Below are 16,675 nucleotides of genomic sequence, written 5' to 3' on the forward strand. Positions count from 1 at the left end.
CACTCGCGTCTCCCGGAGCCGGCTGAGCCCCAGCCCGCAGGGCGCCGCGGAGTCCCCGCAGAGAAGCCGCAGCGCGGTAGCGGCCCTCGGGGCAGCCTCACGGGGTGGGTGCTCGCCACCATCCCCTCACGGGAGCTACAACTCTCGCCCGCGCCGTCCCCCCCGTGACCGCCCCAGCCCCTCGCCCTCCCCGTTCCCGCAGCGGGAGCCCCGGCCGGCGCCGCCTCACCGCGGCCACGCACGGCTCCTTCCGCGCCCGGGGGCCGCCCGCTCACCCCCAGCCCCCGCGCCCCTCCGCCAGCCCCGGCACTACGGGCAGCGGCTTCGCGCCGCCTGTTGCGCATGCCCGGCCGCGCCGCGCATGCCCAGAGCGGGCGCAGGAGCAACATCTGATAGGGGGGAAAATCCGAACGGCGGCGGCCTCCGCCATATTGCGGAGCTGTCAGCGGCGGCCGCGCTTGGCACCTCGTCCCCGGCGGCGCCGCGAGCAGCGCGGGGCGGCCCCGCAGCGCCTCCTGCCCCGCTGCCAGCGGGGGACTGCGCGGTGGCGGGGGGGACACACACCGCCCTGCCCCGCGAGGAGCGGACACCGCCGCGCCCAGCGCCCTACCCCGGGGTCCCGTTCCCCCCCCTCCGCCCGGCACCGGGAGCGCGGGGGAGCGGAGCCGCAGGTGAGGCGGGGGAGCGGGCCGGGCCGCGCCGGCCCCGCGGGGCGCTGAGGCGAGGGGAGCGCGGGCGGCTGTCAGCCGGCGCGGGGGCGGGGTCTCCCCTGCCCGGGAGGGCAGTGCGGGGGCGGCAGGCCGCGGCCGTGGGGGCCGGTTCCCCCGCCGGGCTCTGAGGTGGGAGCCCGCCCGCAGCCCGGGGCCGGGGTGGCGGGGGGCACCGGCGCGCAGCGGGGCGACTTGTTGCGGCGGCACTGCAACGCGCCGCTCGTGTGCGGGGCGCCGCCGCCGCCCGGGGGGCCCGGCTCGCCCACCCCGCCGCCGCTGAGGGGGCGGCGGGCGCTTTGTTGGGGAAGCCCCGGGAGCGCGCCCTCGGCGTGCCCGTGCCGCGCAGCCCCCTCTGCATTATTCATGTCCCCCGGCGCCGCGGCTCTTGAGGTTACCGTAGACATGTGGCAGTCGGGTCGGCCAGCTGACTGTGGCGGTGTGGAAGAATAATAAGGAATTACTTCATAAACGAGTGCTGTGAAGCATCTGTTGCTGTCTGTTGTTTTCAACAAACGCACATTTTGAGAGTCCTTAAATACTGAGCGACGTAATGGGCACAGCGGCCCTGAATGAGCCTTTGTGCATTGTTTCTTTTTTGAATGGGTTAATGTTTTGTGCAAGTCGTGGGCATTTGTGATTAACCTTGCTGCTTAACGTCGAGCTCAGATAAGGAGGTTTTAGTTTCAACTTTTTGGAATTCGTGTCTCTTGTCAGTTTTCTTAAGTTGAACGTGAAAAAAAAGCCCAACTCTTTGGACTCTAGGCCAACGCAACTAATCACATTAGTTGTAAGGTGCTATTAAGCTGTATTTTGCAGTCAGTGTAACACCCTAGACAAGTATTTCATGTTCTTTCTGGTGCAGGCTTTTAAAAGATTCCATTTTTTTTAACCGAGTTATGGGAGTGGCAGTTCTGAGTTTTAATTAATTCTGCCTTTGTGCCTGGTTTTTGTCAGGCCTCAGACATCTGCCTGCATCTTTTACCCTGTTTTGTTTTCATCAGGGATGCTTGTCATCGTGTATATGTCGCAGAAGCGTTTTGAGAGCTCATCTGCCTGCACAGCACTTCGCATATTCAGAAGATCATAGAAATACTGTTGTTGCTGTCAGTTCTTATATAGTGCATTGGCACAATGCTGCTGGGCAGTGTGTGTTGAGAGGGAAGACATGGAGCTGGTATATAGTAACATTATGGCTACTGCGATGAGGTAGTTTTTTGATCGTTAAAGATAAGAGACAGGTAGTAACTGTGTGTTAGATTATAAGACTTACCTCTATTGATTTATCGATTTAGCATAAGATGGGCTGTGAGAAAAATAAACTACAAGCCTGTGCAATGTTCCCAGATAAGCAGCCTTCCAGCAAATGGCAATTGCAAGGCAGTGGCGCATTTCCAAGCTTTGTGCCAAAGTGACACTGCTCTTCTATCGGGGAGGGAGACTAGAGAGCAAAAGTGCAACAAACAGCTTTAGAAAACACATGGAAAATGACATAATGTGACATGTCAGGAGCTGTCCAGAGACTTTTCCTTCAGTGCTGACTGAAAGAAACAGTGTAAAAGTGTTCGTAGAGGTGACAAAAAGAATTCTGGTCTGACTATTTCTGCCATTGCAGTAGAGAGCATTGCGGGGCTTGATGATAATAGAACTGCCGGAAAAATGTTGGTTCACGGAAAATCAGGTAAAGCCATAAAGAGAGTGAGAATATGGATCCATCTACAAGATGCAGAATTAAGGGGGTAAGAAGTGCAGAGGTTATGATACTAGAAGGCAGTTCTTGGTAAAGAAAGTTACTTTAGCTGTTGCCAGAATAGGTATATGGCCTTTCTTCTTCGACAGTCTTGCCCTGATTTTTGAGAGAGGGTACTTCTGTTGGCAAAGGTGAAGAAGGAAGTTGTTGAAGGTATTACTTTATTCTATGGGATGTGTTAAATACATCAAAGCTGTCTTGTCTCTTTGTATTGCATTTAGAAGTCTGTGGGAGTAGAGGAAGGGGAGGATTTTCAAGTCTGTAAATGTAAACAAAGCTTTATACAAACTTCTGAAGAAAGGCCTGATTGTTGAAAGATATTGATCTATTAAAGCAGCACTCAATGTATCTTGCATGCTCAGCGAGTTTACTCCAGAGCTGAAGGGGCCTAGGTAAACTCTTTCCTTTCAACACTGAAGGACTGCATCTGGGGGCTAGCTTTACCAGTAGACTGATTCTCAGCTGTGCTTTGAATTTAAACAACCTTTTTTCCTTTCTGCTTTAGACATTTATCAATCACTCTGTGAAATGAAACTTTCAAGTCACATAGTATAAGGAAAACCAAGTATTATGTTGGCCCAAAAAGGGATTTAATAATCTTTACTCTGGAACATTTCAATTTAAGAACCCTAGGTAGTGTGTATGGAGACTGATGCAAGTGGCCGGTTCATATTCATAAGTTTATTTTATGGAACTCATTCTAAAAGACTTAACAGCATCATTCAAAAAATATAATACCTGGTTTTGAAATAGGATATACCCAGAATTTCAGTTATGTTATAATTCTTGCTAACTGTATTTCTAGAGAAGGGTTTATTTCACTTTGAAACAACAGAGTACCTGCATCAGTCACGCTTCTTAAATTCCATTTTTGCTGGTACGTCAGATGTACATGGGAAGACTAGCCATCCTGGCAGAGTAGTCCAGGATCTTCAAAATCTTCACGTTATTTCAAATAGTGCAGTTGTGAGTACTTTGAAGCTAAATTTTGAAGTTAAGGTTACTAAACTATTAACTGTACATAAATTACATAATACACCTATAGCATACCAGTTTATTAACTGTCAAACTGCAAGTATTGCACGAGTATTCTTTGGCTGGTCTGTGTTGCTTTTTGTTTAACTACTGTCTTGGCAACTGCCAAGTTTTCATTTGTACTTTTGGAGTTCTCGGGAACTGCAGTTTAGAAGAAACACTTCACTCTTCAAAATATATTGAATTGTAAATACATTTAATGCATAACGATTGTGCTGGTTATATTGCAATTATTTTTCATGGCGGCAGCAAGCCCATCTCAAGTATTTCAGGGAAGGTAGGGTTGGGGAAAGTGGTGGTTTTAAGAAGGTAAAGATACAGTACTAAAATAAAAAAAGTTGGTATATAAAACTCTGCATGTGATACCTAGTGCTGGTCAAGTCTCAATTATTACTTTGGCTGTAGAATTCAGCTCTTTATTTTTCTTACTTGCCTTTTCTTGTGAGATAGATGGCTTGTTTTGTTTTCCCCCTTGGCTTGCTTACATCGCAGACAGTTGTGTAATGACTTCTCTGTCTGTCTGAAAAAGATGTATGCAGAAGTAAAGTCTGTGGCGAATGAACTTCTTTATTGGACTGCAGCAAGTGTGTCGTTAGGGAGCTGTTAGTGGAAAAGATTACCTGCCCTGCAGGCATTCACAAGCTGCTTTGGAGTAGGGAGGTGTTTCTGTAGAAAGCTGAGACCAGTTAGTCAGGTACCGTGGCCTGCAAGTTCCCTGTTGCTGCCTCCCCAAAGATGTAAAACTTTTAGGTATCACAAAAAATGGAACGGAGTAAGACTTTGAAAAGAAAAAAGGTATGTAAATTTTAAGTAAGTTCCTGTAAATAAGTGAGTTAATTATATTGCTGTGGCTAAAGCTCTGTGGTCCTTGCCATCTGTATGTAGGAAAACAGATGGTGAACCTCTTGCTAGAGCTTAGGCGGCACACTGCTGAAGAGACTGCTTCTGAGAGAGGGTCCTAAGCTGTCAGATAAGGTCCTGCTTTTGAGGGCTAGTTCTCTGCCAGCCAGGCGTCCTGCTCAAGCCTTCTGCCTCCTATCCCATCCTCACCTGACCTCAGACCCATGGCTGTATGTATGAATGTTTCTTTTGAAAGCAGCTGCTGCATGAATTATTTGACAGAATTTTGGCATCAAGCATTTTGTGCACCATCATTTTCTGAAGAACGCTTTCTTTGTCATCTTTCAACAATTGCTTTATTTGTTGGTTTCTGTGGCATAACTGGAAACATGGATGATACTGATTTAAAAATACTAACTGCTTTGTTGTGAAATTAATTGAAATCACAGCTCTTCGTTTCAAGAGAATTCTTGAAGTTTTGGACGATTTTTTTGCTTGTTTATGGTGTGGAGCCTGCTGATACTTTGGTGGTTTAGTCCAGGGTCCAGATTACTGTGTATGCTGTGAAGGTCTTGAGCGTTGGATGTTGTAGCAGTAGAAGCTCTGCAAAGTTACAGCGCTGCTAATACTGACTTGAAAGAAGCACCTTTGTGAATTGGAATGCCAAAGTGATGAGCCTTTATGTCCAGTAGGTCACAAGCTCATTTCAGAATGCAGGAAATGACAGGAATATATCATTCCCAATCCCAGGTGGCTAGTTTTTTTCCTCTTATTTGCAATTCCATGTCACATGAGTGTTAAGATAAAACCACATAGAAGTAATCAGTTGTTTCAAAGATAAAGATTTAGTAAAACTGATAATAATTGCATCCACTAAATGTAAATTCATTGGAAACTCCTAAGCAGCACAAGTGTATTACCACTCCAGTAATAATAGTAGAATATTTTGCCTGGCAGTGATTTTTGGTTTCATTTGGCCAAATATTTTCCTTGTATTTAATTTGGTTTTAATGTTATATGGTGCCAATAATTGGGAAAGATAGGGTGATATTTTCCTGTTCAGTGTTTATTTGATTTTATTTTTTGCAGTTTTAAGATCTATGAACTTCTTTATTTTTACATATGTATAATATTTAGTTGCAATGCTTTTGTGTCAACAAACTGATTTGAAATGATATGATATTGAGTATGAAAGTATAGACACAGGCTGTTTTTTGCATTTGTGTATAAAATGGAAACAATGGTCCATGAATTTAAGTTGTAGACCCTATCACTCAAGTTTGATTATTCCCTTCCCCCCTTATTATATGGCACAAGTCTTTATGATCTGAAATAGAAACAAGTCCAGCATAGTTGGCTGTAAATTTATTAAATTTCATTCTTTTTTTTTTTTTAAGAAATGATAGATTATTTTTTTTACTCTAGTAAAAGATACTACAGCAAACACTTCAACAAAAAATACCTGGGTGTTATTTGTTTTGCATAGATTATTTTTTTTTCTGCTGCGTGTGTATTGTGAAAGTCAGGCCCATGAGATCTGTGACTCTTGACAGTGAGACTTCATTTGTATTGAGTTTTGCGCAAGAGCTTTCTGATAGCTTTGTTTTCTTGCGTGTGAACAATAAATGTTAATTCTGTAAACTCACTTAAATTGCATGTCTACTAATTGTGATTTGATGACATAGAATTATCCTCAAAAACTTTGTAGTCATGTTTCCGATTTTAAAAATTACATTGAGATTTTCAAATATGTTTCCAAAGAAGTAATTTAGAAAAATGTTTGGGTAAAACCAAAAGCAAAAAGTCAGGACGTGTTTATGTTTATGGCAGAATTTGCAATGATAAAATGTGTGAGGGTATGACAGTCATTTCAGGTGATAGACATGGTCTCTCTTAGCAAGACCTCTTGATAGAAAGTTGATAACGCAGATCTCGGCCTCTTGCCATGTGTTCTCATTTGTCTCCTGGAGACTGGACTTATCAGTCATCTTACCATACTCCTCCTTTTCAATGCTAATGTAATGATAGGCACATAAAAATGGTTGTGCTACTTTCTATTACTTTTAGTACTGTTGAGTTGGCACGCTTATAAAATGGTAGATGAGAATCTAATTTAGTTTTTGCATTGTTAATTAACTGAGTTTAGGGCTTCTGTCTACCTTCAGTTTTGCAAGCAATGAGCCTCTGCAGGCAGGAAGGTGAACACAAGTATTAGTACACCTTGGAATCCTGCCTACTGTTAGCAGGTCTTAGAGCCAAGCTTATTTTGCTTTTTGCTACTCTTGAATTTTTCTGAGGAGTATATTGGGGAAAGGGGGGAAGAAGACAAGGTAATCTCTTCTGTGAACTGGAAGCATGCTGTTGAATTTTATCAAAAGCCAGTGCTGTAAGCACCCAAAACCCCATTTTATTTTATTTTTCCTCTGAAAGCTTTTGTGGCTAAAAGAAAAGGGGTGTGTGTGTGTGTAGGAAATTGTGTAAAAGTATATTCATTCTTTTCAGGAATATATTGAATAATATCTTAGAACATTAGTCTTACTGATACTGCCTAATACTTCATAATATTCTCTGCGATTAAAATAAAAATAAATCTACTGGAATGTAATTGTCTTTATGCTAGGTAAATGTAGTATTATACATTTATAGCTGTGCTACATTAATTATATCATAATGAATATAACTTAAAGATTCTGTTTTAATTTTGCCAAACAAAATTTGCTCCATATCTGCATTATACCATTAGATCCCTCTTTCTGTAATCGTTAGTCTTGAGATTAACTTTTCTTTACCAGCTATCAACATTGATGCTTCTTGAATCCTGTTTTCATCCTTTATCTCTCTTTCCAGTCCCACTTTTGAAACGTATCTCCAGAGATTAGAAAAAGAAATAAAAATGAACTGCTGGTGCACCTTAGGTTGCTGTTCAAATGTTTCTAGTATTTACTGTATTTTTTTATTGCCAAGAGGCAAGAAAAAGATACGTTTTTATAAATATATGTAACAGCACTTTATATTTGCCTTTTCTGTTTATGAATGAAAAATCATTTATGCAAAAGATTGTTTTTGATAAATTAATTACTCCAAACATTTTGGGTTTTTTCCTTGGTGTTTGTTTTTTTAGCACTTCTGAAAATTTTGTTCTTCTGATGCAGGCATGGAGTTATAATACTGGAATCTTGAATTATTCTGAGTAGTATGTCACTTTCACTTTTATTAGTGTAAATGTAATTCCAGTTAATATTATTTTTGAAGGCAGTGCCATCTTCGGTACTCTTTGGAGACCAGCAGCAGGACTGATTCATGGAAGTCATTACTTTAAATGTGTGTGAGAAGGTGACTAGCTGCTTGATCATTCTGAGTTAGAATGAATCGAAAAGGCTGCAGGATGCTGTCTACAAATAACATTGCAAGTATTTTTTTCAAGGCATAAAAACTTTTTTTGAACAGAACACAATAGTGAATACTTTCATTACCACATAGTCATAACTTACAGCCTTTCTGCTTAAAGTAAAAAAAGCCCTTTTTTAAGCAGAGCAGATTTTCTTCCTTTTTTTACTGTGGTGGTATACTTGCATTTCATTTCTTGTGGGAAAAATGACCATGTCATTCCTTCACTGAGAGAAATGGATGCTGTTATAGAGATGAAATGGAGTTTTGATGCTTTAAAATTATGTTAGTTTGTTTTTTCATGGTGTTTCAAGTTTGACGAGAGTTGACAGATTAAATTGCAGCTTTGGAGTTCCTTGTACAAATTCTACTTCCTCGTAAATAATGTTAAAGCTTTTAATACTAGAAGGTGTCTGATATCAAAAATTTTAAAAAGAATTTGTAGCACTCGTGGAGCTGTTGTCTCTTTATTCTAACATTAGTGGATTAACATTCTACAAAAACTGGAAAAGAGGTTACTACTTAGAGACCTGTAGATTCTGTTTCCGGCTAACTTAATTGCTTTTTATTTTTATAAACTATTGAAAAGTGTATTTTGTATGTGTAGAGCACTTGTTTACCTGCTTTGGAATTTGTACTATTTGCTGTGACATACATGAGCTCTGTTTTGATTAATTAAAAAACAACCCCTTTAATTTTGTTGTTGACAGGAGAGAAAGAGTTTGTAGAAGATCTAAGTGAACAGGAGACTAAAGAAAACAAGAAAAATGCCAAAACCAGTAAGTAGCTGTTTTCTTACTCATCTAAAATCCAATAGGGTTTTCACGTTTGAGTGGTGGTCTTGTAACAGTTCTAGCTGTTTTGACTCTGCTCTTTCTAGATTTCCTAAGATCTGATAATGTGCCATTGGAGTTGAGATAGTTTAATAACAACAGGAAAAAAGATCAAGAAAGCTCGGTACTGCAAGTTGCATGAAGCATGCTTGGAGATTGGGTCAGTACTTAGAAACCACAATGAACTTAAGAGTCCATTTGGCTGGCAGGAGGAATGACTTCTCAGGAATTGTTGACTTTGGGATGAGATGACATACAGTAGTTAATGGAGGCATAATTTGAGCCTTGTCCGATGTCTGAGAATCTGTGGAAGGATTTGCTGCAGGTTTTGGCAGGGAAGACAGAAAATGTGTCTGTGACAGCAACAGCGCTAGGTTAGGTGGTAGTTTTACCATGGTAGAGGATATAACCTAGAAAGGTAAGTGTTGAAGGGAGGGAAGAAGCAATGTTTGTTGTCTCCTATTCATCTTGGCTCAGCTGAGAAAAGGGTTCATCCATTTTCTGTTCAGGGGAAAAGAAAAAATCTCCAACTTTAGTTTCGATAATAGTTCTAGAATTCTTTGAGGAGATAATTATTCAGCAGCTTGATTCTTTTGCTACTGATGTAAAAGTAGTTGCTTAGGATTTCCTCCGCCTTGTGTTAAATGACTTTTGGTTGTCTCTTCCCCTTATATCCAGTGAGCAAAGCATTCATAAAGGGAGCTGAATTGTCAGGGGAGATTATTTCTATTAAACTCAATTGGTTTATGTAATAGCCTTCAGGCTTGCTTTGTTTACTGATATTTTCATTGAAGTAGTAGATTAGGAGCAGGGCAGATATATTACTAAGAATAAATATGTCTGTGTGCATGCATGTACATATATACATACCTATACATAGATCTATGAAAGGTTTTTGCTATTTATCAGAAGTTACCAGTGTAAACAGTCTATATTGCATGCCAGTATTTGGAACTGGTACAACTTAATGAATAGTGTGAGCGTGGGAATGTCCAAGGGCTAGAAGTTCTGTTCTGAGCTTTGCTGTTGGTCTAATGACCAACTGGCCATATCATATTATTTCTGTAATTTCTTCTTTTCCTTGCTGTGGATTGGGGATTGTATTTTAGCACTTTCTGAAGTTGAAAGTTGTTACTCGTATCCTACCCCTTTCTTACAGAAAGCTGCACTATTATAGGCTGGAAAATGAATTAGTAGCATACTGTTTTCTGACCTTTGTGAGTCCTGGCTGTGATAATGTAGTAGTGTGTTGACAGAGTTCTCAATTGGAAAACTGTATTTTAAGAATGAGACAAAAAGTCACTGTGAGCTCATGTGGTTCCTGAGACCCCCAACTCCATGCAGCTACAGAGGAATGAAGTCATAGAAGTGATGACTACAAAAAAAAAGACAGCCTGAGTGAGTGGTATTGGAACCATGAAATTTAGGCAGGCTGGGTTCCCACTATTTTAAGGGCCTGAGAAAATTGTAGGAAATACAGTTACAGGGTTGTTCACAAGAAAAGCAGTATCTTTAGAACTGAGATTGCAGAGGTGTTAGAAGAGCTCGCTATCCACCCTAGGAATGGAAATCAGCTAGCAGATCTTAGGAAAGAAGCTGGACTCATGCCAAAGATGAGATATTTTTTTTTTTTTTTCCCCTTTGATGAGGGGATTTATATAAAGAGTTCTCATATGCTGGGATATTCTCTTTGGTCTCCTGACGATGCAGGCACATGTGAGATCTTAGAAGGAAGCCAAGTGAGAGGAGCTGTTCAGAAATGAAATGAAATTTATTAGATTTCTTGAAAAATGTCTTATGGATTTCTTCCTGTGAACTGTAGGTTGCTGTAATTGTAATTAGTAATCAGTGGATGAAGAAGTAGCACACATGCCAAAGATTAAGTAATTTTACCTATAAAAATCAGACCTCAGATTTTGCCCTGGTTGCTGCTTAAGTGATAGATTGCTTTGGAGCGCTTCATGTTTTTTCTTCTTCTTCCCTTTCCCTCCCGCCCCGCCCCCCCCCCCCCCCCCCTTCTTCTTTGGAGACTATAAGAGCCTGATCATTGGTTATGTTTAATGAATACGACATTGTTCTTTGAAGAGTCTTGCTGTTCAGCTAGGGTTTGATAGTACTGGACTGTAGAAGGTCCCTTGCTCTGAACATTCACTGTAGCTCTTACCAGTTGTCTTTTAAAGACAATCCACAATAATCAAATGTACTTCTAGCCTGCAAACTATTTGTGCTTCAACTCCTTGTTCTTTATTTTTGACAGTTGTTGCAGTAAGACTGTCAGTGTTCAGTAGTTTTATTATTGGAGGTCTTTTAACCTGACAACTAATGAAATAATCATGGATAAAACTAAGAAATCCAGTTAACATAATCGGTGAGAATGAAAAATGTTGACAGTGTTATTTTATAGCTCTCTTCTCTGTATTATTGTGACCTATTTAGGCATATTTTTATTTCCAGATTCTGCTGTAGTGATCCAATTGATACTTTTCAGAAAACCTGGTCATCTTCTAAATATGTGAACCAGTGCAGTACAAGTAAATTTTCTCCATGTTTTCTGAATGAATTACATTTTTTTCTTAGGTATAACAAATAATTAAGCTATAGATTTGTTTAAATGCAATCAGTAAACACTAAATCACAGAAAATACAATGGAATAGATTTCAGTTTCACTTCTGCTTTCACGTTGAAAAGTTTCGTAGTATTCCAGGCAAAATTAAGTAAATGAAGACCAGTGAATGGTCTTGGCATAATTGAATTTCAAAGCAACGATCTTTCATTTTTCCTGGAAGTCTCAGTGTAAAATAAGGTTCGTGCCACTGTGAATGATCTTCTTACATGTGGCAGTAAAAGGTCATTGTTCTTAGGCGTTTGGGATTTTCTGTCTTGGGCTACTAGGTTAAATAGCTTGAGTGAAAAGGCTACTTTGACTTTAATATAATGTCCTGAGGTATAAAGGCAATATGTGTCTGGAAAATACACATTATTGAAACACTTCCTTGTTTGATTGCTTCTCTGTTCACTTTGTAACAAAGTGGCTTTCCATTCTTTCAAGCAGTTCACTCGGGATCTCCTCTACTTTTAAAACAAAATAGTTCTGAGACTTAATATTCTCAGTTCTGCCTAGCAGTGAAAAATTAAGTTTCACTTAGCTTCTGTTGTGATCCATCTAAAAAAAAGAAATGTGAGTGACTTCATTTAATTAGGTCTTTGCTGCTGTAATCAAAATTGGAGCTGTTAATAGGCTGTTTTCAGCGTGCTTAGTTCTCTTGCTTACTAAAGAACAGAATATTTGTTGAATCTTATTTTCAGTGCTTTCTTCCTAAAGGAACAGATTCAAAATGTTTCTCAGATTCTCCCAGATCTTTACCAAAAATAGAAACATAGAAACTAAAATTAGACACCATTAGTTACATAACTGTTAATCATTTCATAGGCTAAGAAGATTAGATTTAATTGACTGAAATATTAGTTTCATGTATCAGGTGTAAGAGGAATTAAAACTATCAGCTTTTTTTTGTTGGTACTTTGCAGCATTTCTATATAAGACTATCTTTGTCTTTCTGTACAAGACAAGGCATGAAGGAGAAAGCATGCTAGATAGGAATGGGGTAGATGTCAAAATTACTAAGATTAAAAAAAGAATTCTTTTTTTAAACTTCAACATTTTACAATATTGTGTATTCAAAAGGAGTAGATAACAGATTCTGGAATAATATGGATGTTTAGAATTTGAATATTTATAAGATCAAGTTAATTTCTGCAAAATGGTTGAATGGAAATAGTCTATAAATTCATTGTTGACTAGAGTGTTCTTTTACAGGAAAATCTTTGAGATGTCTAGTGCAGTATTTTAATTATGGTTTGAATATGTGATTTATTTCTGGAGCAGAAATAGGTAACTGATATCAGTTTGGGGGACTGCTTTCTTTTTATTTGTCTGTTAGTAAAATCTATTTACCATTTTTTCTGTACCCTCCTGTTCCTAATGCTGTTTAACTCTTACCTTTTTACCTTATTCATCTTGCATCTCTTCCTGTGTCTGCTTTGAGGTTGATATGGAGAGTGTGCTGTGTATATTTGTAGTGGGACTAATACTGCTATTCCTTAACACAAATAATTTAATATGCAAACTTAATATAGTAATTGACCAAACTAGTGTGAAAAAAAACGTTTTTACTATATGCAATATTCTTTATTTATAAGATTTGAACTGATTTCTTGGCTTTTACATGTGATTAATTCATATTGCATTTATTAAAACAAAGCAAAACTATTGCAGCCTTTTTAATGTAATTTTAAATGGCTTTCTTGCTAAATATTGGTACCTACTCAGTTTCGGTTCCTGATGAAAGCTGAAGTGCTACGACTAATTATCTGTAAACGATGGCTCAAGTACAGTAATAAGAAGTATTAAGACTATTAAGCTGACAAGTGTTGTGCATATTCTGTGGACAGTCCGTGTTTGAGGAGAGGTCCAAAGATTAATGTGGTAACTGTAATATCCCAATAAACTGTGGAGGATTGAGGTGAGATACTACAAAGGAAGTACAGAAAAATATTTGCTGTGTCCTTAAAGTAGTGAAGGAATACAACAACAAATGTAATTCCCATATGAAATGCATGCTTTTAATATGTGCACATGGGTGTTCCAGGTATGTTCATTGACTGTGTTCTGTATTGGTTTTGATAAATTCTTTCATATACGTATTGCTTTAGATTGCCACAGCTTGCAAAATAGTTCTTATAAAAAGCAATTCTCTTCATAACCCATTAGCAACACTTGTATCTATTGTATGTATCTATATGTTCTTACCTTTCCCTTGACTGTTTAATTCATTTTGGAGCCCGTCTGGTAAAATACGGATGAACTAGTCTGCTAGTTCTGGTGCCAAGGACCTGGAAAAGCTCAAGAAGTGGGCCCATGTGAACCTCATGAAGTTCAACCAGGCCGAGTGCAGGGTCCTGCACCTGGGCTGGGTCAACCCCTGGTATCAACACAGGCTGGGGATGGAGGGCTTGAGAGCAGCTCTGCAGAGAAGGACCTGGGGGTACCGGTGGATGAAAAGCTGGACGTGACCAGGCAATGTGTGCTTGGAGCCCAGAAAGCCAACCGTGTCCTGGGCTGCATCAAAAGAAGTGTGGCCAGCAGGTTGAGGGAGGGGATTCTGCTCCTCTACTCCGCTCTGGTGAGACCCCACCTGGAGTGCTGCATCCAGCTCTGGAGTCCCCAGCACAGGAAAGATGTAGACCTGTTGGAGCAGCTCCAGAGCAGGGCCACAGGAATGATCAGAGGGCTGGAGCAGCTCTCCGATGAAGAAAGGCAGAGAGAGTTGGGGTGGTTCAGTGTGGAGAAGAGAAGGTTCCGGGGAGACCTTGTTGCAGCCTTTTGGTACCTAAAGGGGGCTTACAGGAAAGATGGGGACAGACTTTTTAGTAGGGCCTGTTGTGATAGAACAAGGAGTAATGGTTTTAAATTTGAAGAGTGTAGATTTAGACTAGATCTAAGGAAGACATTTTTTACAGTGAGGGTGGTGAACCACTGGCACGGGTTGCCTGGAGAGCTGGTAGATGCCCCATCCCTGGAAACATTGAAGTTGAGGTTGGACAGGGCTCTGAGCAGCCTGATCTAGTTGAAGACGTCCCTGCTCATTGTGGGGCTGGGGGATTGGAGGCGATGACTGTTAATGGTGCCTTCCAACCCCAACTATTCTATGATTCTATGAAGTGAAGAAGGTGACTTCTACAGTGCACGGTTGGAAGCATTTTTATCTGAGAAAAGTTTACAAATAAATTAAAAAGCTATGTAGGTGCACCCAGATATTGGGACAAAGTGGTTTTGTCAGAAATGAGGAAAACCCGTAGTTTATGTAGCAGTGTTCCCTAAATGTTTGGTGATCCTTTTATGGTAGAAGGTTTCTGTCCCTGGCTACCATACGTAAATCAGTCAAGCTAAATAATCACTTTAAATGCTGTGAGGTAGGTTTTGGTATTCTACACAGAGATTTGGTGCTCTAGAATAGAGCTTTTGCAGTGGCATTTTCCTAAATGTCCAGCATACTTTTTTCTGTGCTATGCTAAACTTCTCTGTGTTCTTTATACCCTCTTACAGCAGCTTTATTTATAAAATGCACTCCTAAAGGTAGCCAGATGAAGAAAACTTTGTGCTAAGCATATTCTTCCTCTTAGACTTCTTAAAAAAATTCAAATAACTGATTAACCTGCCATTGTATCTTGTCCATTATGGCATTTTATATACAGGCTGTGCTTATCTAGATGCTTGGCTTATGTACTTCAATGTACAGTTGCATAAAGGCAACATATTCAGGATGAAATTCTGCCAGAAAGAAGCGAGCCCTAAAGGTGTTTGCATTTTGCCTATAGGTTGTGAGTTTCCTTTTTAAATGCCACCTTCTTTCCAGCATATGAGTGCCCTTGTCCTGGTTTTACTGGATGAACATCAGTATAAGCATATATCTAAATTGGGACCTGAGAAGCTGTCCTATGTCCCCTGCATGAAAACCTCCTATAGCTCTGTGGGTTAGGTGTTGGAAGCATTGGAGGGTTTTTTTTGGTTGGTTGTTGAGGGGTTTTTGGTGGTATGTTGTTTTGGTTTGTTTGGTTGGTTTTTTTACTGTGTACATTGCAGTGGCCTAAGTCGGTGATTTCTGGTGTTGATGTGTGGGGGCTGGTCTAGGACTGCTGTATTGCTGAGTGTCAATTCTGTCATCGCAGAGCTGCCATTCAGGTATGATGGTGCCTGATCTGTGGAGGAGGAGGGGGGGAGTATCTTTCACCACATGGACCTTGCCACAAAGTCTTCAGTTACGCAGTTGCTAAGACTAGAATAGCATTTTTTAAGTATTTCCCAGACATGACCACCATGATATTTTAGTATTTGGTATTTGTGTGGAGATCTCAGAGTCAGTAATAAGTGATATAAATTATGGCACCAAAAATAATGTTTGTGTATAGAGGCTTTTTAACCTTTTTTTTTTTTAAAAAAAAAAAAAAAAAAAATGTTTGCTAAGGCATACTCCTGTGAATTGCAGAACCACCTAGAGAGTTCCTTGGTTAGTTTACTGGAGTAGGATCCTTAGAAAGCATCTACTCAGAGTTCAGTCAAAATCACATATGAACAAACCAAAATAGACTTGCCGTAGCTCTTACCCTGAGCCTGTGCACAGCAGAACAGGATTTGTCTAAGTCTCACAACTGAGCAGCTGAAGTAATTGGTTAAGTCTTGTGTAGTGCTTTGACATAGGTTCTGAAGTTTGCAGGAAGAGGTGTAATCCTGGTGAGGGCAAGACTGAAAAGCAGGCATTCAATGGGTCCTGTGGTATGAGTAGTGAGTGGTTGCCTTCCAACACTTGCTGCAGGAAACCTTCATACATTTCTCTTGTCACCATTGCCAGAGCTCCTTCCTGTTTCTGTGGCAAAGTCAGTTCAGAGTAATTTTGTTCAGATTAGTGTCTGTCTTCATAATTTGTGGTTCATGTAATTTTCCTCTGTCACCAGTGCCTTGTTATGAGTGTTGCTTCAAAGTAGCTGGATTCCCAACAGCAGATGACGTGAGTGGAAGTCTGTTGTTGAGTTTACTGGGCCTTCTTTCTCTGCCTGTGTTTTCCCAGTGTTATTTAAAATGTGGAAACTTCCCCCATGACTCTTCTTAATGTGTTGGTTAGCTGTGTTTTACAGACAATGCAACTGACACCAGAGGTTTGATTTTTGTTGAGAGCATGCTGTGTGGCGGAGGTTTGGATTAGATACGTAAACCTTCTAGGCTCAGTCTCAGGTTTTGCCAAAAGTAACATTATTTTCCATGCCTAGAAATAACTGAAGCTGTGAAACAGTGTTATAAGCTTGGTACTTGTATGCCAAAAATCTAAGTCAGTTCAAATGCCTTCAGAGGTAAAATGATCAAGTGTAGTGTTAGCTTTGAAAGTCTGAAGTATCGTATATCATAAAAGGTAACATTTTAATATTACTATAATTTTCAACTTCTAGTAGAACTGAAAGTGTAAATTTTAATTAGCAGTTGAGTGATCTGATAATCAGAAATTCAGAGAAAAAGAAAACTTCTGAAGACTTAAATGGTTACTGTAATGCATGTAGGTGACCAGGTACT

General features: G+C 40.4%; 1 protein-coding gene across 1 annotated transcript in view; it reads left to right on the forward strand.

Moving 5' to 3' along the window:
- The first annotated feature begins 540 nt into the window (after positions 1-540).
- The window catches only part of RDX (radixin), a 41,510-nt gene continuing 25,375 nt past the window's right edge, over positions 541-16,675 (forward strand). Inside the window, exons 1-2 of the mRNA XM_055802535.1 lie at positions 541-671; positions 8,430-8,498. Coding sequence (XP_055658510.1) covers positions 8,487-8,498 — 12 coding nt within the window. The 5' untranslated portion in view covers positions 541-671; positions 8,430-8,486. The remainder of the gene's footprint in view (positions 672-8,429; positions 8,499-16,675) is intronic.

This window comes from Falco peregrinus, chromosome 4 (genome assembly GCF_023634155.1).
Source record: "Falco peregrinus isolate bFalPer1 chromosome 4, bFalPer1.pri, whole genome shotgun sequence".
Classification (NCBI taxonomy): domain Eukaryota; kingdom Metazoa; phylum Chordata; class Aves; order Falconiformes; family Falconidae; genus Falco; species Falco peregrinus.